Genomic DNA, 22,797 nt, shown 5'->3' on the forward strand with positions numbered 1-22,797 from the left:
CGCGATCACTCCCAGTAATAAAACATAAACAAATGCACACCGGATTATATTAAATTTTAATGTGCACAGCGTGATATTGTACAGTAAAAGCAAGAAAGGAAAAATAATTTCTTATAAAAATATCACCAACTCATTTCAGGAAGCAGGTGCTGTGATGTTACCGTCCCTGTGTGGAGACAGCAGGTAGACTGAAGCTGGGTGTCTCAAGAGAACATACAGAACCAGGGGAGGGTGCACGAATGTCCAGGTAACAAAAAAAGAATCCAAAATCACACATTTCATTTTACATTGTCTAGATTCCAATGCAGTAACCTGTGGAAGTACCACAGAGGCCTGAAATCTCCACACGAGCTCCTCACTGCACAGTCTGATGATGCAACAGGAACTCTTCTACCTTTGCAACTATAGAAAGGAGATTGTCATTAGTGCTACTCACTAACATAGATTAGAGCACTGGAACGAGGCCGTAGCTTTTAAGGTTTTATTTTCTGCAGAAACAGCCATACAGTACAAACAGGATATCAAAGGAATGGCATCGAAATCAGCCCCTCAAAGTTCTTCATATTCATAGTGTAGAAAAAAACAAAACAGCATTCACTATGGAGCGATGATGATGTGCATTTAAAGCAATGAGCGTCAGTGAAAAATAAAAAGTCTAAATCTGTCTACAAAACTCAGGATGGAGTAAAAAAAAACAGGTGTTTCAGAAGTGAAACGTCCTCCGTCACACTGCTGGAGATCTGAGAGGGAAGGAGACAAAACCTGCAGCACAGATGAAGTCTGAGAGGTGAAGGAAGATGGTGGTGCAGAGAACGACGAGCTGAGACTCATGGTCAGGCGGGGGCGGGCGTGGTCTGTGTGGTGTACGTGGTGGACGGCTTGGCAAGGCGACGCAGATGCATGCAGGACCGAGGGCAGGTTCAGTGTGTCAGACTGCTGGAGAGCAGGGTGGAGGCGGAGGTTGAGGAGGGGGGTTAGCGTTTGGTCACGTGGGTGGGGTGGGGGGCTGTGCTGCTCGCCCTGTGCGGTTGTTTGTTTCGTGCTGAGTCAGATCAAATTCGGCAGCGCTTACTCTTTCTCTCTGTGTTGACCCCCACGACCCTGACATCCCATAATACCCCCCCGCGCTCCAAAAAAACAAACACAAACAGGCTGAGCGATGACAGAGGTTCACCCTGACATCCCATAATACCCCCCCCCCGCGCTCCAAAAAAACAAACACAAACAGGCTGAGAGATGACAGAGGTTCACCCTGACATCCCATAATACCCCCCCCACGCTCCAAAAAAACAAACACAAACAGGCTGAGCGATGACATCCCTCTCACACACATTTCTCAGTGTGATGAATCTCCATGGCAACAGAAGAATGGAAGAAATAACAACAGACATTAAAACTCGGCTGCCTGCTTGTTAACAGTGAAGAATAAAAAAAAACCTAGAGAACACAAACATAACAACAAAAACACGGAGAATGAGCCTTTAATTTGTGGTTCCCCGTTTGGAGACGCCAACAGTGGAGAGGAACAAACAGCTGGTGGAGAAAGGCGGGATCAGATGCCCTGTGACCACGCCCCTTCACCTCCAAACATCCCGCCCATCTCTTCCTGTTCTCCAGAGGTTTCCTTTGGACTTTTCCCTCCATCTGCGGTGCGGTGTGGTGCGGTGTGGTGCGGTACCCCCCTCCCCTCTCCCCTCTCTTCTCTCCCACTCCCCCTCCCCCCTCCTGGTGTCGGACTACACCCCCTTGGTGGTGCTGATCCGGATGCTGCTGAAGCACTTGCCCATGGCCTCGAACAGCGGGTCGCAGAAGGTGTGCACGCAGATGGAGTAGACGCGGCTCACGCAGTGGATCTCGATCAGGTAGCTCTTGACGCACGGCACCACGGCCCAGATGTGCAGGAAGGACAGGATGGCGAAGAAGATGCCCCAGATCAGAGCCAGCGGGATGCCGACCAGCGCCGTCAGCAGCCGGTAGCACCAGTACTTGGTGACAGTGAAGGTGGTGAAGCTGGCTTTCCACACGCCGTCGAAGCTGTAGGTCCCTGCAGGCTCTGCGATCACGTCCTCAAAGTCCACCTGACGAGGAACAGGAGACAGGAAGACCATAAACACAGAGTTTAATCTGGACAGACGCATCAGAGATAAAAACCAATGTTCTCCTGCAGCTTCCGGCTGTCAGAGACGTCACAACGGCGACTGAATGGAGAGAAAGTTCTGGAGAAAAGACAGTCAGGAGAGAAGGAGCTCACCAGCCAATCAGAATCTAACATTAATATCAGGATGGGAGGCAGACAGATGTGTACAGATGTGCTCCTGTTGCCCAGGACAACCGTCTTATTATTATGCAGTCATGAAGTAGCAGGTTTCATTGCTAACAAATATTTTTGGTCAATTACTAACTTTGACTGTTTGTTTATCAGCCAATAAATCCTGAATTCATAACTTGAATCAGATTGAAACGCTGTTAGCAGGACTTCAGATCACATAAAGTTCATGAATAAGTACACTCTTGTAAGTACAGCAGATTAAGATTGAATATATTAATTGAAATGAAACTCAAGATGGTCACAAGTTTGTTCAACATGATCTCCAAATGAAAAGTAAGATTTACAGATGTGCACAACAATTTGTGCTTAATGTGTGTCCAGATGGACGCATCACAACCTGGATACAAATGCATATTTCATGTACAGATTTCTAAAGATATAAAAAAATATGGTGACAAATCAATCTTTTAAAACATAGATTTTCTTCCACATTTGTTTCTTCTAATCAAGAGTGGTGAACGGCTCTTTCAACTACAGAAACAGCAAACTGAACTTCATCATGACGACTCGTCATGTTTTCTCTGACTACCAGTAACGTTTCACAAGAGTCCTGATGGTGCAAATGAAACCACACAAACTTTATCGTCTTCATATCTCCCTCATTATTTCCTCATATGTAAATAGGAGCGGGGCCTGACAAGATTTACATCCCTCCTCACAGCGACTGGTAGCAACATCGGCCTCGCCCAATCAGAACGCTGATTACCACACACTCACTCTGTACTGTCAACTGGAGGATTTCTGTCTCCTGAACTGAACTGACTTTACAAACACAACCAATAAGAGATTCCAGATGAGCGTTTGATTGACAGGCTATGACCTGGCAGTGGCACAGTGGTGCAGTGTTTAGCACTGTTGCCTCACAGCGAGAGGATTCTGGGTTCGAACCCGACTCGTGCGCCTGCGTCCTCCCACCTTCCAAAAACATGCGTCTCAGGTTAACTGGTGATTAATTGGCTCCCTGAGAACTCATCTCTCAGGTAATGGAGTCTCTGTAAGTGTTCAGGACATGAACGCTGCTGTTTGAGGAACAGATGGAAAAGTGGTGGCTCAATGATGAGTCCTCCCTCCTCCCTCAAAGTCAATATTTACCCTGGAGACTAGGTCTCTCCTAACAAAGCAGTCGGGCTGCGGAGGACTGATGGCTCTAATATCCATAAATCACGCAGATAATGTCTGGTGCCATCCTGGTTTAGTGTTACTAACTTACACTAACTAGTCCATCCTGGTTCAGTGTTACTAACTTACACTACCTGAGTCCATCCTGGTTCAGTGTTACTAACTTACACTAACTAGTCCATCCTGGTTCAGTGTTACTAACCTACACTACCTGAATCCATCCTGGTTCAGTGTTACTAACTTACACTAACTAGTCCATCCTGGTTCAGTGTTACTAACCTACACTACCTGAATCCATCCTGGTTCAGTGTTATTAACTTACATTACCTGAGTCCATCCTGGTTCAGTGTTATTAACTTACACTACCTGAGTCCATCCTGGTTCAGTGTTATTAACTTACATTACCTGAGTCCATCATGGTTCAGTGTTATTAACTTACACTACCTGAGTCCATCCTGGTTCAGTGTTACTAACTTACACTAACTAGTCCATCCTGGTTCAGTGTTATTAACTTACATTACCTGAGTCCATCCTGGTTCAGTGTTACTAACTTACACTAACTAGTCCATCCTGGTTCAGTGTTATTAACTTACACTACCTGAGTCCATCCTGGTTCAGTGTTACTAACTTACACTAACTGAGTCCATCCTGGTTCACTTTGACCACTTTTAGATTTGATAAAACACTCTGGTTTGTCAGGTGAGACACTTCTGAAACAGTTTCGATCAGTTATCTGATGTTGAGTATTGCTAATTATGATTATTAATAGTTTCAGATTTTGGGATATACCATTAGCTGCTTTCTTGGTGATTTAGCTATAAAGACTGACACCACCTCATCTCTCTCCTCTGGATGTGAAGCTACAGTTAGCAGCCAGTTAGCTCAGAATCTCCAGCAGCGCTGCAGAGGTTGAGACATGAATCCACCAGGCAGCACCTCCTTCTTCTAAAAGGAGTAAAGTCAAGAAACAGTCGAACAGATAAACATCTTAAAACCACATTTCATCACCTCGACCCTGAATGGATTAAACGAACACGGATAACGAGAGCTTTAGAGCTGCTGCTTCATCTTTTAACAGACTGATGCGAATAATCTAAACCCTGAATAAGTGTATTTACCCAAAATATTGAAGTTTTATTTTGTTTTCGGGCATTTTTAAGCCTTTTCAGGCCGTTATTAGCTGGCAAGACATCCCAGAATATGGACAGTGTTTTAACCCATTAGACACTACAGTATTACAGCAAGAATATTCCAACCTGTTTCCTATAGAAATGACCTTGTTTCAATAATATTTCAGAAGATTATTGACCATATCTTATTAAAAAGAAAGAATAACAGCAATAAAACTGAGAAAGATTTCATTCAATTTCCAAAAACAATTGAAATATTTCTGTTGTGTTCTCAGAAAATACAATAAATACACACATCCAATTACACCTACATATCATTTTTTTCCAGTACAAATGAATATATTAGATGTTTCAATATAAGTAACAGCATCCTAACACTGTGAATACGTGATATACTGTGTCTATATCTCTAAAACTCATCACACAATTTAGGACTTCATGCTGTTAATCATTATGTCAGAGTAAATGTCTGTTTTTTTTTTTAAGTCCTGGAAAACTTAGTTTGGACCAGAATCCTTCATATCCGGGCCGAGTTACTTTTCTTTCCTCCCAACAGCAGCTTGTGAGTCCAGTTTTAAACTCTGCAGCATAAAGCCTCTCTCACAGCAGCCTTATGATATAAATCTGACTGCAGCCACAAAACCAGCACGATGTCCGTTTAATTTTTCCACAGCTACAAATTTTAAAGTGGACCAACTCTGCGCCAGTTTCCAGAACTTTGATAGAAGCTAAATGAGAGCCTTCTGCAGAGGCACAACAGAACCGCAGCGGGCGGCTGGAGACGTTTTAACTCCAGAGTCAAGCTGTTCGCTGCTGGTTTACTTCATTCTGTACTTCAGCTTTTAGTTTTCTACATCCTGTTATCTGTGAGGAAAATCATCTTCACCACCTGCAGACAGCCTGTTAACATATGCTCAATACAAGAAGTCAGAACTGGACATGTTTTTCTGTTTTACAGATTTCTTCAGGAGATTATTATGTTGTTAACTGGATCATGGTGAAAAAACTATAAATGAAGACTTTAGTCCAAAAGTCATTTGACTATCCACCGTATGAAAACTGTTTTCTACAAGATGTTTAACAGTGCAGAGTTTTCAGCAAATTAAAAATCCTCTAGATTCAGAAGATACTGACTTCAGGAGTTTATTTCAATAATCATAGTTAAAAATAATATTTTAGAGCTTCATAATTACACTTTATGTTCAGCAGCTGATTCAACGTGAGGACCGCTGCAGTCCAAGGAGAAGTTTGATATGAAACAATGAAGTCTCGGGGTCAGCATGTGACCCATCGCCAAGGCAACTGTATTATTGAATAAATAAGGCCGTGTGCTATTTCCAGAGCTCCATCTGCAGAGTGTCGGCTGTGCTTGAACAGGCTGAGCGGGTCTCGGAGGAGAAGGTCACACACTGCTGGATTAATGGACTCTTTGAGGGCTTTGGTCGTGTTTGGTTTGGTTGAGGAGACAGATTACGATGATCGGCAGCAGAAACATAAAACTAAAAACTATGGAGCCATTCTAACTCGAATAGGATTGTTTTAAATTTAAATGTCCTTTTGATTGAGAAATTATATTTACAAATCATGAAATGACAACTAGTTTGTGGCAAATTTACTCAATACATTCTCCCTTTCGAGGATTGTTTCATATTTTCATCTTTAAAATCACAAACCTACTTCAGTTGAAACTCACATGATCACTTCTACAAAATGTACCCTAATTGTAATAGAATCATAATCGTTTTTAAATGAATCTTCTTTACATGGATGGCTTTAGTGCACTGCAGACCATCTTTTGCATGTTCTCTGGTCTCTCCATCGTATTTGTTCATTTGCATGACTTTTGGATGCAAACAAATCGCACTGCTCTGAGTCTGAAGGATCTCAGCCCACAGAGGTGTTTAATCCTTTAGTTCTGACAAAAGCACAGAAATCAGGAGGTTTTCACACTTTAATGTCACTACATCGATTATCAGCCAAGAAATCCCAGTAAATCCAGTAAAATACGACCAATCGTGGGCTTTGCTGCTCCACATGGAGTCTTTCATTCCTCTCGTTGTGACCTGAAGGACTCTGGATCAGCTGCCAGAGCTCAAACTTCTCACAACTCCCTCTCAAACATTTTCTCCAGTGAGGGCATGTTCCCTCCTCTGTACTGTGTAAAGAGCCACAGCTCCTCCGGAGGAAAGAACTCTCTGCAGGGTAAACTCCACATGCACGGCAGTAATGGAGCTGGTTTGATGTGGCCAGGTGATTGAGACCAGCTGCAGCAGCTACAGGAGTGCACAGCGTCTTTTCCTTTGACTGAGAGAAGGTGTGTCTCTGTGTCCACTCTGTACACAGTGGGTCTGAAAGCATCCATTTAGGTGTCTGCGTGTGTGTGAGGTCACGGTGGAAGGGATTCCCTGCGTGTGCTTTTCATTGGTGCACACGGAACACACGCTTCCACTTGGCAGAGTTGTTCCATTGACCTCAGAGCACCTCAGAGCTGCTGTATACAGCACTGTAAAAACACCACTTTAGTCTGAAACCCACAGAGAATCATAAAGAAGAAGTCCAGAGGCTCCTCAGAGGCCTGCTGGGATTCATGAAGACAGGAAGAGAGAATCTGAACTGACTGTCTGGTCTGTGATATCGTTACAAACAGAGATGGGAGGAAGTATTCAGATACCAACATCATGTTAAACTACTTCATTACAAGTAAAAGTACCATCAGAAAGGTTTAGTTTAAGAATTCAAAGTAAAAGTGCTCATTATGTGTGCAGAATAGTTTCTACCAGTGTCTCACTGTATATAACTATATTATGATGTTAGGAATAATGTTACATCATCCATAATGAGTAGCATTAGTGCACAAAGGTGCACCTATTTTTTACGCTGCGGTTTAGCATTAGATATTAAATGCCCATTATTTTTGAAAAATCTTAATTTGTTAATATATTAGAGAACAGTTTTAAGTATCATAAAAGTAAAAGTTGTGCTTTAAAAACTTTCCACCATTTGTTACAAGTTGGAAGTTTTTAAGCTTCTTTGAAGTTCTTTATAATAGTTGTCATTTTTACAGTGCATGTGATGTCAGATCAGTTCACCAGCGTCTGATGACTTGATTAGAGAGGGGGCGGGGCTTCATAAAGCTGCATCTATTCTGAGAAAGGAGAGTCTGACTCACTGTCACAATGGAAGAAGAAGAAGAGAGCAGAGAGGAAAGAAAAGTTATCATTTAGGTTCATTTTCTTTAAATGTAGCAGAATATTCACATGGAAACATGTGAATATTGACATACATGTGAATTATACATATTCAACATGTGAAATGTTGACAGCTCCTGAAACAGCGAAAGTGAATCACTGACCGATTCCAAGAATTTAAGGTATTCCTCGTACTTATTATTCATTTAACTTTATGAATTAAAAGCAATATTCTTGAATTGATGCCTTTATTAAATAATGTGACAGGGGAGGAAACCTCTTGACACTAAACTCATTTTAATCACATTAATTACAGACTGTGTCTCCCAGTAATCTTTTTCCAGTGAACTAAAGTCAAACCTGACAGCAGCCAATAAGAAGCAACAACCGGAATATTCCTGCTCTGAAGCAGCTGCAGGCATGCAAAGGGGAGGGGGGAGGGGGGGGGGGGTTCCCCCTCACAGTAACCAGCTACTTGGGTGTTTCCCTGTTTTAACAGGCAGAGCTCCAGTATTTCAGAGATGTGAGCCTGGCGCCCCCCCCGCTGAGAGCTGCGTGACCCCTCTGATGTTCAACCTGCTCCAGCTGGAGGAGCTCGACAGCTGCTGCTCCACACAGACCGTCAGGTGGCTCCACCACTCCCCCGCAGCTACTTCATCCCTCTGCTAACTCCTTTAAACTAAATAAATAGCCTGCACTTTGCTGCTCTCTTATGGAAAGAATTCCACGTTCCCAACAGAAGGCGTGTGCAGCGAGCTCTGTGGGAAACGTGTGTTCCGACAACAGGAAACTCGTAATGTTTCCTCTGTTGGAGAGGTCGGGATGCCTCCACTCAGACTGACGCACACATATTTACCCACCAAGACTGCGTGCCACTGTATTCCCTCCATGAGTTTGAATACATCTGCAGAGCTTCTTCCTAATAGGGGAAAGTCACTGAGGGGGGACGCAGCGGCTGTGCGCGCCTCTGACGCGCACAGCCGCATAACAGCAGTCGGACAACTAACTCACAGACCCCACAACACAGATGATCTCACTTTATGCTGATTAGCAGGAAGCTTCACTCAGCAGATAAAACACAGAGTGAACTCTTGAACAGGTATTGTGGTATGTTGTGGTTAAATAGAGAGAAAGCTCGTAACAACTGCAGCTCAAACTTAAAGCTCAGAAGTTCCAGCAGCTTGGACTCACCTTGACCACGTCGTCGTTTACGTGTTTGGGGTCCCGGTTGACCAGGTCGATCTCTTTGGTGTGGACGTCCTCCATCGTCTTCTCGTTCAGACTGTCGTTGTCCATGTCCTTGTTGTTGGGTTTGTAAATGTTCCCTTGTTTTCGGATGAACGGCGAGTGCAGAAACTCCTGTGAGGATCCGGAGGAGACAGAAGAGGAAGAGTGTGAAGAGGAGGAGGAGGACTGTGTGCAGCGCGCGGAGAGGGAGAGAGACTGGAGCTGTTACCAGCCTGCCCCACGAACAGGGATGGGTTTAGGAGAAGAGAAAGTGCAGCACCACACCCCTCCATCCCGCCGCAAGGGGTCCTCACCTCCCACGCACACATCCAGTAACCTGACCTGACTGATCCTCCATGTACCCGGGACATGGCAACGTTTTGAAGACATGCGTAAAAGCACATACTCCAAACATTAAACAACTCTCTCAATAATAGTTTTTGTTCTCAAAATATATTTTGAAATTTTTTTCAGCAAACATGGGTTATTAATTCTATTTAAAACGTGACTTCTCATGAAGAAAAGTCTGAAAACACGTGTTTCCATCGCTTTAAACGGAGTGCGTAAAGACCACCGTGGTGCCCACCCGAATCTGTCACACGTCCTCCTTCCTACAGTACGACTTCATTAGTTAGCTTTAAAGCACGTGGAGGATTTATGAGTGAAAACTCACGTTACGCACAAAAATAGAACGTTTCAGGTTGATGCGTGAAAACAACAGTCGGTTACTGTTAATAAAGACTTTCGCAGGTAAAAGTCCCACCGACACACGAACGTAAAGTCAGTGGAGCCTCACGTTCCCTCGGTGTGTGTGGGAGAAACCTCATGACGAGGTGCCAGAAAAACAAAGATAACGATAGAGCCCTGAGTTGGAGAGAAACACGGATTTTTCCCTGTGAATGAAACGTTTTAGGGGAAATAATGAGATCCTGGATGAAGAAAGTTAGTCAGCTCCAAGTGGAGAACTAAAAACAGCGCCAGTATACTGTACCTCCTCTGGGTCGCCGTCCTTCAGTCCTCCTGTCATTCTGCCTCCAAGTTTGAAGAGATCAGCGCGTTGAAACCGACAAGAAGACAATATAGGAAGCTGAGTGGGAGGGTGGAGGCAGACTGAGAGGAGCGGGGCTCTTCTCAGGGAACGGATTCCTGCCCTGTCCGCTGAACGGGACTACAAATGCCAGCGCGCGGAGGGAACCCTCCGTGTTTCCTCGGGTCCCGCAGAGCGCGTGTTCGCAGCCCGGGAGTCACCTGAGAGCACAGAGAGGAGAGTCACCGCGAAACCTGCCCGGCTGGAGGAGAGACTGACGTGATGTCCATCTGAGGGGAGGGGGGGGGGACGGCCGGCCGTGGAGGGACTTTATTTGGGGATCAAGGCAGAGCAGACTACCGTGTTTGTTCCGTGAAATGTGGGCGTTAATTGGAAATGGCAAGGTGTGGAAGACTGCCATACCTCAGTCTGAGGGAGACCAGTTCAAGAGGCTGCAATGGATGGAGGGAGCAAGACAAATACACATGGGATAAAACAAACATGACAAATAAATGAAGGGCGTTTTCAGAGGAAACAGAGCTATTTCAGCTTATTCAGCAAATATGAAATCCTGTCTGTCAGCAGGTGCTTCATACAAATAAGTTGTAGATTTGAAATGTTTGGTGAACCAAGTGTTTCTGAATGAACATCCCAGCTGGTGTCACCGGTTCAAGGCTGGCCTCTCTGGTCTGTTTACATTCCTGTCCAGCTCACCTGTGAGTGACAGCTGCTCACTCAGCTGTTTCCAGTGTGATAGCAGATTGTTGGATGTGTCACTGACATCAGCTCACTAATCAGGTTATTATTTCCTTTTTCAGAGTTCTCACTGTTTTTGGGAGCAACGTGCTCCAGCGTCAGTTCATGCCTCTCAGTGCGCATGCTCAGTAAATTCAAGGAGGAGCTACTCTTCCTACTTGGAGTTGTGTATTTTAAGGTTTTTTGTTCTGCTGTAGCCAGCTTGCTAATGTATTTGTTTTACCTATAAGGATTTAAATAAATACTTGATTGTGCATATAAATCATTTATCAGACATTATTGAAGCTCCTTGGAGGTTTTCACAGGATGGAGAACTGAAGCATTTTTACATTCAACCTTCTGTCAGCTTGTTACCAAGAAAACACTGAAAACAACCTTCATCTTCTCTCTTAATGCTTTATTGATGTGTTTATATTACAAAACAAATAATTCCTGGTGCTCAAAGCAGCTACACCTCTTATTGAACGAGTGTGTTGATTTTCACAGGTTGGTCTGTTTTACAGCTACGTTGTGATTTCATCTTCCTGCCAGAAGAACATACTTTCTTTTACTTTTTGGACCTTTATACTTTCACTGTGTTGCTGTTGCTATGCAGACTTCATGTTGCTCCTGTTTCACGTCTTGGTGTGAAGGACAATGTGAGACATTTGGTGGCAGAATAATAAGTTTCTTTCTGATATCTAAATGTTAATGTCTATACAGAGACTACGGTCCAAAAGTGTCACAGAACATCCGTCAGAAGGATATTTTATAATCTGAAACCCAAAGTTTTCCCTTTTCATAGCTCATAACTTTAACAATAAAGGGTGCATTAATGAAAGTGGTTCTGATATGACGGGTTCTGTTGGTCGGTGCAGCGACTACATGAGAGAACCCTGTGAATCTCTGGGTCTGTAAAGGTAAATAAAGAAATATAGCACCTTCTCCTTCTGAGCTTTATGGGCGTGACAGTGAACACAGACCAAAATAACCAAATAAAGATGTTGTCCTGCAGAGAGGAGCCCACATGAACTGGTTCTGACCCGGAGAAATGTGATGACATTATTAAGCCCTGAGCGTCTGTGAAGCGGGAGTGGAGATGTGTTCTGGTCCGGAGCTGCTTGTCGTGCAGCGTGACTTCTCCTCAGGCCTCTTCCACCCAACACCGAAACGTCACCTGTCATGAGTTATGGTTTGATGACAGATCGGATCTGTGGGAACTTACAGTTGATGCAGTTTGAGTTCATGATGAGAATGTAAAAAAACCTGTAAATGTCAATCAGAACACCAACAGAACCGGTCTGAAACAACGGATTCTGTCTCGGTGCCAGTCGTAGAGGCTGCAGCTGAATCTGCTTCTTCACCTTCAACACCGACGTCTGCAAAACAACAGCCAGCTTTAATGAAGGACATGAGTCCTGACAGGTGTCAATCATTAGAGGTCAGTTAATAAAACAGATGGACGATGAATAATGAACCCACAGAAGATGTGATGTAACTGTCACATGTCCTACGCTCCTCTGAGTGGATGCAGGACGGACAGACAGACTCCGTCCTTTCCTTTTTCATAAAGCTCTTCACCGTTTACTTCTGCTGCTGTCGGCCTGGTCTGCTGGGCGACTTCCCATGATGCACTGAGCTCCTCTGAGCTCCCTTTAAATGCCACATCTCACTAACTTCCTGCCTCCTCTCTCTGATAGTTTGGTGCTCTTTCTCCTCGTATCTCCAGAGCTTCGAATCAGTGGTTTCTGTCCCTCCAACCTGCCTCGTGGTTATTGTTCCATCTCTATGCTGTTCTTTTCTCTCTCTGCTCTCCTCACCAGTCGAGGCAGATGGCCGCTCACCTCGGAGCTCGTTCTGTTTTTCCTCAGCTGTTGCTCATATGGGAGTTGTTGAATCTGTAGAGTTGTCAGGTTCTGTTGGAAGGGTTCTACTGTGTTGAACACCCTGAGATGACTTCTGCTGTGATGTGTCTCTATAGAAATAAAATGAATAGAATGTGTAACAGTCACATCGTGGTGACAGAATGGAAACAGGAGGAGCAGCGGTGAAACTACAGCAACAGAAAACTGTCATCAGCAGAGTCATGTGAGTGATAGAAAAACAACGAATGTTGAATCACTTCATTGAAATCGCTGTGATTCTGTTTGCTCATCAGCCAGGAGGACGACCAAGATGCATGATGGGTGAGAAATGTGTCCGCGAGAGTTGAAAGGAAAGCAGAACCGAACAGAACCGAACAGAACCAGGATGTGTGGTGTTAGACAGACAGAGAATGAACCCAGGCTGGTTTTTGTAGGTGTGGTCGATACCTGCACAGGTGTCACCACTTCAGCTTAACAACCCTGCAGGCTGCTGCAGGAAGAGGACACCTGAGCTTCAGCAGGTAGAGAGGGAGGAGCCATAACAGGCAGATCATTGGATCTACCTGAGCTGTAACAGCTGCATGTTCCAGAGCCCTGTGATCATCATTTTCTTTTAATGCGCTTCTTAATTTACAGCTGAAGGTCAAAGGTCAGGGGGCTCATCAACATCCTTAAAGACCCCTTTCAGACATTTGTGTCTACAACAAACCAAAAAACAATCTCAGTTCATTCAGACGTGTCATAAAGTTTCATCATTCATAAAAACCTTCTTTAAGGCTGCGCTCTGATTGGCCGACTGCAACTATTTTACAGCCACAAGCAGCAACGCCGGACAGAGCGAGTGAACCTCATGAGGCAAACCAAACACATCTTTCAGTTAAATCATTGGTCTGAAGTTTGGACTTCTGGGATCTCGTACCCTCAGTCAGGTCTCGCAGGCGCTGCGTCATCCAGCCTGTGGACTCTGCAGTTAGTCAGCGTTAAAGTGAGAACTGCGGTTCATTTAAATACTATGAAGAACTAAAGAGAGAAGTGAACCCCACTGAACATAACAGAGAGCATCTAGGACACGGATGCAGAGGGAATACATTAAGAAGCATCACAGCATGATCCACACGAGGAGCCCGAACACCATGTAGTCCTGCTGAGGGATCTGCTGGAGACCGACGGCCTGGCAGCGCTGCCTCAGGTCATGTTCCATCCACGCACCTCATCTCTGTCGGACAGTGTCTGATGCAATCTCAGCAAAGTGATTTACGAGAGCTCTCTGGCACTCAGCTGCAAATCCCAACCACACTCATCTCCTGTGACAGAGAGGAGAAACCACACGCAGAGGAATCACCTCCAGGAAAGAAAAACCTCTTTATTTTGGTCACTAGCAACACGTACAGTTTGGTAAAGTAAAAGTGAGTAAATCAGCGATCTGAGGAAAGAAACAGTCACAAATGTTTCAGAAAATCAAATCCAAACACATAAAAGTAGTTTTTTTTACTGACAGACAGATGTCATGTGATCTTTCAGTCTAAAAAAGCTGTATAATATTTGAAGAATGAACAGTGAGGCTGAACTGAGGTTGATTAGAGCTACATGGTGTTGCCAGGCAGAGAAAACTCCTCAGTCTCACACCTTGAAAGTCCTCCGAGAGCTGCTTCAATGTCAAAACTGTTCAGGTGTTTTCAACTAAAAATGGATGCAGCTGTTTTTAGAGCAGGTGTGTCTCAGGTGGGTTTGGACCTAAAGGCCGAGGTGCACAACGGAACTGCTGGAAACCAGGAAGCACATTAGAGTAGAAGCATGATTCCCAGCTCGTTAAACGCTCCACTGAAGCTGTCCATGAAGCTCAACTTTATCAAAACCACTGCAGAAACCTCATGAACCATGTTGCTCTGACTCCTTCTGACCTCCTCCTTAAACCTGGCAGCTCGACTGCAAACTAAGCAGCTGGAAACGTGGATCTCCTTCATCACGCTGCACTGAGCTCATCTTCTGTCTTCCAATCAGGAATTAGTTGCTGCGTAAATAATAAATTAGAAAGGCCTCCTCCAGGTGATCTACACACATCATTTGTTTTGGCATATTTAAATAAGAGTTAGAGACGTACAGTATAAAATGATAGCTGATGCTCCTGCAGCCACTCTGACTGTTCATACATCCAACCTCCAGCTGAACACTCTGCAATATGTACAATACATATCAATATATATAAAACAAGCAGAAATAGTACACATCTCAGCAAGTCAGCGTTTGTTAGCTTTAACAACTCTCAGCCACAAATAAAGGAATGACAAGAATCTGGTTTTTGGTCACAATCAGCATAAAACAGGTCTGAGCGCTACTAAACAGACATTTATGGTCTATTAAATATCACGATCTGGTCCAAACACACTGAAATAAAGTCAATGAGTTCATCTGTAAGTTAAATGTCTAAAAACTTTTAGTTTTCAACCAAATTTGACTGAATTTGAACCCAGATGTGTTTTCTCTTTTACAAACGGCCCGATCACATGACCTGTACTGTTAGGATTTCATATTTTACTCTGTAAGAGCTCCTGTCCTCCACTGGCATCATCCACCCGTCTCCATGGAGACCCATCCGTCCCCCGTGGCCGTCTCCTCGGGGACAGACAGCCGTTAGTTCTCGGTGTTTTTGACCTGGATGGAGGACAGGATCTTCCCCATGCTGTGGAAGAGCGGCGTTATGAACATGTCCGTCAGGCTCCTCCACACCACCTGCACCGATGGCAGGAGCATCAGGAAGCTCTGGATCAGCGGCATCACCAGCCTGGGGGGGAAAGGTCAAAGGTCAGCTTCGGATAACGTTCATTGTCTCTTAAAGCATTTAATAGACAGGAGGACAGTTTCACAGGATTTATGATATCTATATTTTTACCATCTCATCTGTTTGTTTATCTCTTCTAGAAATAAAAATAAGGATTGTCAGTGTGTTATTGTGAACCCCCCCTCCCCCTCCATGGGACATTCCTCATGTATCGACCAGCTCAGTCCTCTACTGATGAATACCTGGTTAACTTCCTCCTGAGCCTGTGACCTCAGCGAGGTGAAAGGTCATGCAGAAGTTATTCTGCAGCGCTCCGTGTGCATCACGAGAATTTCCCACTCAGGCTTCAACTGCTGTTTTAATGGCATCTTTCTGTCAGAGAGCACACGGGGCATTTCCCCTCCACTACCAGAGGAACTCCACATTCCTCCAAGTTCCCAACGAGCGCTCACTGCCGGGCACAAAGTGTTGTTTCACCAAGTGTTAATAAATGGAGTCTGTAGGACGCACCTGGATGGACTCACTGCAGGAGCAGAGCGCTGACATCAGCATGAAGTAATTATCCAAACACAAGTATAAAAACAAAACACTGACAGAATGCATGTGACGTTCACTGTACAAATAACCCCAGTCAATGTTTGCCCAAAGAGACAGAACAAACATGCTGGAACGACGGTGGCCCTGAAGGAAAAGTCACCTGATGTTCTCACAGGGATTTAAACTTTAGTTGAATTCATATTTGAAATCATTTGACATGTTTTTATAGCACTATAAAGGTTTCATAATGTTTATGTCGGATGTTAAATGTGTTTGCAGCACAGCAGTAGATATTTTAAAAGGATTTTTTTTCTATTTTTTTTTTACAACTTTCTATCTTTTGGTATTATAAGTTTGTTTAAGTTTGATTCCATTTGGTGTTTAATTGTGTTTTTGATCTCCTGTAGGACTGTGATATTTCCTTAGAATAACATCATGATGTTTTGTGAGGGCGCAGTGCCAGAACCGGTAAGATCCTGCAGGTTGGGAGGAACTTCTTACCAGATGTGAATGCAGCTGAGCACTCCAAAGAGCAGTCCGAGGATGAAGGCCATGGGCACGGCCAGCAGCGTGGTCAGCAGCCGGTAGAAGATGAATTTGACCAGCTCGAAGGCGGCATGGCTTCCGATCCACACTCGGTCGAAGCTGTGCGTGGAGACGGGCTCCGCGATGACATCTTCAAAACCCACCTGTCATATCACACGAGTCAGGAGGAAACAATCAGCTCCTAAACTAAGCAGGAACACCGGCGGGAAGGAGTTTGGAGGAGATGGATGAATGCGCACAGCGACTTCCAGGTATTCATGCTGCCGGTGGCCAAATACGCAGTTTGTTTCAGGACAAATACAAAGTTACAATAAGCGTGTAAAGTCAGCGATCATTCACCTGGAGAGCAGCCACGTTGTAGTTTCACTTGAATCTCTCTCTCTCTCTCTCTCTCTCTCTCTCACACACACACACACACTGAACTACTTCACCTTTAAATGCGCGTTGATGTCGTTTGGATCTCGGTCCGGCTCCGCTGCGTACACCTTCCCCTTCTTCGACAGAATGGGCTCTATCGACCTGTTGAACTCATCTTCGTCCATGATGATGCTCGTGTCGGACTTCTCCTTCTCCAGACCCATGTTGTGGAGGCAGACGGGCAGACGGCGCGCGGAGAGCAGCTGGTGACGGAGCGCTGTGCGCCGGACTGAGCTGCACCCCGCCCCGTATGGAAAGCAGCGCAGCGTGGAGACTCACCAGGCTCAGACTCACTTCCTCGGACCGTCTCTGATGAGAGGAGCTACTGTGCAGTCATGAGCCGCCGAGAAGCAGCAGTCCTCAGGGTCCAATGCAGCCATGTGATTCAAACAGAACCTGCACGACTGTTTTCTTCTGAAAGACGTGTTTTAGTTGATGCATTCTTTTTCTGACTTTAACAGTGATGTTCTGGAAAATGTCCCCAGCTGTACTTGTTAATTATGGTGCAGAAAACATCAGTTAACTACCCCCCTCCCCCACCTTAAATGTGTGGTTATTATTGTTGCTGCAGATGAACACACACTTTCACCTGTTGATTCACACAGTTTTTACACACAGCAATCATCATCATAAATATTAGAAGGTGTAGTTATGGAGTCAGCGTACAGTACATTTTCCTGTGGTGTTATGTTTTTTTTTTTATATTAAACATGGAGTCCAGTCTTCTGAAATATCTGTATTTTAAGATTTAGAGTTTTCATATACAATGAGGTCCATACTCTTTCAGATATTTATGTAAACCTGGAACCTATCAGAAGTTCTGACGTATAAAATGAAAATAAATCTTCAGATTCTGCATTTTTACTCATTCAGCAATCAACTTTAAGCAGGTTAGTGATCATGTGACAAAAAGGCCCAGTTTCCTCAAGTTACATCCTGCTATTAAAACAAAGACACTCAGGCAGGTTTGATCGACTCATCATCAACTCACAACCATTGTTCTCCTGTTAGAAAGACAGCTGGGCATCAAGTTTAGAGCAGAACATTTCTGACTAAGTAACACTGTGATAGTCGGAAACAAACTAAAGCTGGACTGAAGGTTTCGAAAGCAATCTGAAACACTTTAAGGACACCGGATCAGTTGCATCCAGAACATAATCGGGAGGACCAAAATCTGAAGATCCATACATGGAGCGTTTTTTTTTTACTGTAGATAGAAAATGAACTTCATCTCAGGTACTGAATTTAAAACCAAATATTTCTGATATTACAGGAAGCTGTTGGAGCAGATCATGCAGGATAACATGCTTATTAAATAAACCTGGAGGCTCCTGAAGACCTGCATGTACAGGAAGAGCTGAGAGGATCTCATCTGTTCATTTATCTGGGTTGTAAGTGAATTTCTTCTGCAGGGATTTTGGCATGAGAAGTCAAAGTTAATGTGATCCTCAGTGGTGAGAAGCAAACCGTGGAAGAAGCAACGAATCATCTCATTAGTGAAGTGAAAGAATCAACGTTTTTTACTTTAAAATAATGAACATTTCTCCGTCAGAGCAGCTCAGTCTTTGTAAAATGTTTGCCTTTCAAAACAGCCAACCTGCCGTCTGTCCTTCACTTTGCATGTGATTTGTTGATGCGGTCGGTCCTGCCCATCGACAACCTGTAAACACCTCTTTGTGCAGACAGCAGGCCGGGCGGCAACACGGACACAAAGGAAGTAGGACAGGACTGAGAGAGACAGCGAAGCAGAAACAGAGAGATCACAGCCACAATACAACAGCACCATCCTGCTGGATTAACACACAGAGGACGGATCTGACAGACGAGCATTCAGAGAGGGGAGGGGCTGGGTGGGGGGGGGGGGGTGACATGAGAGTATGTGAGTGTGTGAAAGAAGTTAATGGTGTGTTCCAGTTTGGACACCAGTGATGTGATAAGGACTCAGATGTTGCTCCATCAGGAGAAAGATGTCAGAACAACATTACATCAGTGGCCATAAAATTTGGGACCAAATGATTTAATGACCTTCTGACCTCTTTGCATATAATGACATATTAATATAATATAAAGCATATAATCCATCCACCATTATCTATATCTGCCTTGTTCTGAACAGGGTCACAGGGGGCGGAGCCTATCCCAGCACACTTCGGGTGAAGGCGGGGTTCACCTGGACAGATCACCAGTCCATCACAGGGACCGTTCACACCTCAGGGACATTTGTAGAACCACCAGTTAACCTGATAGCATGTTCCTGGATGGTGGGAGGAAGCCGGAGAACCGAGAGAACCCACGCAGGCACACGGAGAACGTGCAGACTCACACAGGAAGGCCTGGATTCGAACCTGGAACCTTTTTGCTGTGAGATGACAATGCTAACCAGTGCACCACTGTGCTACCTATAAAGAAGATAATGATATATTAATATAATATAAAGCATATAATGATATATTAATATAATATAAAGAATATAACGATATATTAATATACAATAATGAATATAATGACTCTGATGTGTTCTTTTAGCTTGTTATTAGCTTAAATGCTAATCAGACTGTAAACACTGCCTGGCACGTAAAAGATGAAGTCTTGGCATCGATACATAAGAACCCCCTAAAGACCATCGTCTTATCGACAGCTGATGGGCTGTGAGGTCATCAGGCAGCAGCTGCTGCTGTATGTCAATTATTTTAAAGAAAGTATCACAAAGAATCCACATGTTAAAATGCATCAATAAAATCTTGTATTACTTCGTTCTCCTATTTGTTTCTATGATTGACAGTAAAATGTCCAGTTCTTTCATGCAGGTGTTGCATGCTGCTGCAGCTCCTCAGACATCACTGATGACCTTCCTCTTGTTCCTGTAGGTTCATATTTAATGAATGTACGTCCATGCTTCCATTCCCTGGAGGACGCGTCCTGATGCCGAGCGCTTCCGCTGACTTCATGAGGAACAAATGCTTATTTGTCCAGGAGCTTCCGGAGGGAACAATGATATCAGCGCACCCGTAGTGCACAGGGATTTCCTGTTACACCCAGAGGACTCTCACCGGTGAAGCACACATCACCTCAAGGACATGAAGGTGTGTGTGCAGCATGGACACATGTACGTGTATACTTCACTGTATGTGTTCATGCCCGTACATCGATATCTGCAGGTGTGACTGAGTGCACCACAAACTCCCAAAGTTTCCTCTGTTTTTAACATTCCTCAGATTTATTCAAATGTTCTGTCTTAATCTCAGATTCCATCATACAATAGTTTCAAAGAGCAGGAATAAAAACAAAGACCAGAACAGAGAGAAGCAGCTCCATCACAGAAATCAACTCTACAAACTCTGTTAAACTGCAGCACATTTGAACAGGAACTGCTCATTTCCAGATCAATGCTGTGATTTATACCAGAAATCAACTTAAATCACGAAAATGTTTACATCATGACAATGTTGTCAATAATAAATGATGAATTTGAGTGGAACCAGAACAATCCTCCATCATACAAAAGCTTCTTTAAATCTGACCTGACGTGCTCAATATTCATTTTTCACAGTGGTGGAAATTTAGGCTTCATATGCACAAAGAGGTCTGAGGCTCATTTATCACAGAGTTTCTGGTTCGACTCAAATTCATGATTTATTATCAACGTTATCATGATGAAAACATTCGAGTGATTTAAGTGGGTGTTTGTGCCAAACAGTAAATCAGCTTGTGTCTCGTATAGGCAGCGTAGGGAACCTTCACCCTGACAGTGTCAGAGCCCAACGGCTTGATAAACCGTCAATATTTGACACCCTGACTTACCTGGAAATTATATATTTAAACATTAAGAGACAGTCAGGAAGGCTATTTAATACTCGTCCTAGGAATTGAACCACCAACCCTTTTGTCCTCTTTCTTCTTAAAGATGATCAGAGATGCAGCAAAGCAGCAGCCTTCATCATCCAGACCGACCAACCTGAGGAAGAGGATGCTGGAGCCTTCATCATATAAATAAATAAATACTGGATGGACAAGAAAACAACTTTAAGGCTGAGAGGAATTTATATTTAAGAGTCTTAATGTATGCTTTTAAAATATTGAATGATAATCTGAAATAGTAGATGAGGTAATAGGAGGTGATTGGATGACTGCTGGACACCACTAACTGTATGTACTGACAGTTCCTGCTTTTAAAACCTACTTTCTGGGCTGAAGTCAGTTTTAAACCACTAATTGGAACCAAGTGAAGTTGGGTGGCAGCGTGGTGCAGCGGTTAGCATGGTCACCTCACAGCAAAAAGGTTCCAGGTTCAAATCCAGGCCTTCCTATGTGGAGTCTGCATGTTCTCCGTGTCCCTGCGTGGGTTCTCTCAGCACTCCAGCTTCCTCCCACCATCCAGAAACATGCTATCAGGTTAACTGGTGGTTCTACAAATGTCCCTGAGGTGTGAATGGTGAACCCTGCCTTTGCCCAAAGTGAGCTGGGATAGGCTCCACCCCCCTATGACCCTGTTCAGGATAAAGCAGATATAGATAATGGATGGATAATTGGAACCAAAGTTCTATTTTTGACACAAACACAAATGAATGCAGCAACTGTGAATCAAACTTTCAATATATTTCATAAGATATGATGCAACACTGCTGCGTGTGCATGTTGAAATGAGAGTTGCTTCATATACAGTAAGTCAGTTGTTTTCCCTAAGAAGAAGAATCAGAAACTAGAACATCTACATCACTCTGTCCTGACAGGCGGGGGAGGGGGAGGAGGAGGAAGGAGGTCCTGACAGGCGGGAGAGGAGGAGGGGGAGGACGAGGAGGGATGTCCTGACAGGCCCCATGATGCATACTGACGCTCTGACTGGCACATTTGTTCTGAGCACTGGAAACATTTCACAACCAGCTCCAAAGCCCCTCAAACCATTTTCCAAAATATCCTGATCTGTCTCACAGAGGGTTGGAGCCATCTGTGAATGTTCTCAGTCACCTGTTCCTCTAACGGTTCCTCTAACGGTTCCACTAAATGTTCCTTCAAAGATTCCTCTAAAGGTTCCACTAAAGGCTCCTTTAAAGGTTCCTCTAAAGGTTCCACTAAATGTTGCTTCCAAGGTTCCTTTAAAGGTTCCTCTAAAGGCTCCGTTAAAGGTTCCTCTAAAGGTTCCACTAAAGGCTCCATTAAAGGTTCCTCTTAAGGTTCCTTTAAAGGTTCCTCTAAAGGCTCCTTTAAAGGTTCCTCTAAAAGTTCCACTAAAGGCTCCTTTAAAGGTTCCTCTAAAGGTTCCACTGAAGTCTCCTTTAAAGGTTCCTCTAAAGGTTCCTTTAAAGGTTCCTCTTAAGGTTCCACTAAATGTTCCTTTTTATGTAGATTCATGGAGAGGACTCACTTCTTCTGGTGCTTAAAAAGCCAATGTTTTGTAAAACGTTGTGACACCAGAACTCACCTGAGGTCCTGCAGCTCACCTGTCTGCTCACGTGTTGGATTTACTGATAAAATGATGCATTTACAAACTAACAATCATTTGGAACAGCTGCAGCTCATTTCTACCTGCAGAACATGACCAGTACTAAAATAACTCCAGTCCATATCCACCTGAGAAGAAGAGAAGGAGGAGAAATGTTTAGATGGACTACAGAACATTATCCAGGCTGTCTCTCTGGATATGTGTGCCTGTTGAAGTTTGATATAATAAATATATATTCCTTCAGAGTTCCCAAACCTTAATGCGAACAGGGTTTCCAGACCAATCACAGCCTAGACTGAAGCTGGTAGCAGCCAGGCGACTCCTTCTTACTCTACGGGATCTCTGTCTTTTCAGAAGTTTTAACCACTTGAACTCTCAAACAAACCACAACTGCATTTGTAGAGATTGTGGTTCCACGTTTGTGGTGTTTTAAGGGTTAACTCTCTGAAGGGACTCAC

The 22,797-nt window shown here is 44.0% G+C and overlaps 2 protein-coding genes and 1 long non-coding RNA gene across 3 annotated transcripts; 1 reads left to right on the forward strand and 2 right to left on the reverse strand.

Annotated features, from left to right (window-relative positions):
- Nucleotides 1–39: 39 nt before the first annotated feature.
- Nucleotides 40–10,293, reverse strand: cav1 (caveolin 1). The gene is made up of 3 exons (XM_069163104.1): nucleotides 9,985–10,293; nucleotides 8,958–9,125; nucleotides 40–2,078 (listed from the first exon to the last, which is right to left on the reverse strand). Exons 1-3 carry the CDS (start codon nucleotides 10,018–10,020, stop codon nucleotides 1,737–1,739), a joined length of 546 nt encoding a protein of 181 aa, XP_069019205.1. The 5' UTR covers nucleotides 10,021–10,293; the 3' UTR covers nucleotides 40–1,736.
- A 3,670-nt stretch (nucleotides 10,294–13,963) lies between these two features.
- On the reverse strand, nucleotides 13,964–17,260 carry cav2 (caveolin 2). The gene is made up of 3 exons (XM_069163360.1): nucleotides 16,914–17,260; nucleotides 16,438–16,625; nucleotides 13,964–15,402 (listed from the first exon to the last, which is right to left on the reverse strand). Exons 1-3 carry the CDS (start codon nucleotides 17,061–17,063, stop codon nucleotides 15,252–15,254), a joined length of 489 nt encoding a protein of 162 aa, XP_069019461.1. The 5' UTR covers nucleotides 17,064–17,260; the 3' UTR covers nucleotides 13,964–15,251.
- Nucleotides 17,261–19,018: 1,758 nt separating this feature from the next.
- LOC138206562 (uncharacterized) lies at nucleotides 19,019–20,887 on the forward strand. Its single transcript, XR_011178951.1, has 3 exons — nucleotides 19,019–19,260; nucleotides 19,767–19,982; nucleotides 20,804–20,887. It is a non-coding gene; the product is annotated as an uncharacterized lncRNA (long non-coding RNA).
- The last annotated feature ends 1,910 nt before the right edge of the window (nucleotides 20,888–22,797 follow it).

The sequence above is a fragment of the Embiotoca jacksoni genome, unplaced genomic scaffold, assembly GCF_022577435.1.
Source record: "Embiotoca jacksoni isolate LCO1_2020_lvr unplaced genomic scaffold, fEmbJac1.0.p SCAF_3, whole genome shotgun sequence".
NCBI lineage: Eukaryota > Metazoa > Chordata > Actinopteri > Embiotocidae > Embiotoca > Embiotoca jacksoni.

Excerpts from the sequence above, each read along its gene's own strand:
- cav1 (XM_069163104.1), bottom strand. The coding sequence starts at position 10,020 with ATGACAGGAGGACTGAAGGACGGCGACCCAGAGGAG. Across the intron at positions 9,126-9,984 it reads AGGACGGCGACCCAGAGGAG|GAGTTTCTGCACTCGCCGTT; the intron begins GTACAGTATACT and ends GGATCCTCACAG. Across the intron at positions 2,079-8,957 it reads TAAACGACGACGTGGTCAAG|GTGGACTTTGAGGACGTGAT; the intron begins GTGAGTCCAAGC and ends GTTCCTCGTCAG.
- cav2 (XM_069163360.1), bottom strand. The coding sequence starts at position 17,063 with ATGGGTCTGGAGAAGGAGAAGTCCGACACGAGCATCATCATGGACGAA. Across the intron at positions 16,626-16,913 it reads ACATCAACGCGCATTTAAAG|GTGGGTTTTGAAGATGTCAT; the intron begins GTGAAGTAGTTC and ends GTGATATGACAG. Across the intron at positions 15,403-16,437 it reads CTCAGCTGCATTCACATCTG|GCTGGTGATGCCGCTGATCC; the intron begins GTAAGAAGTTCC and ends TTTCCCCCCCAG.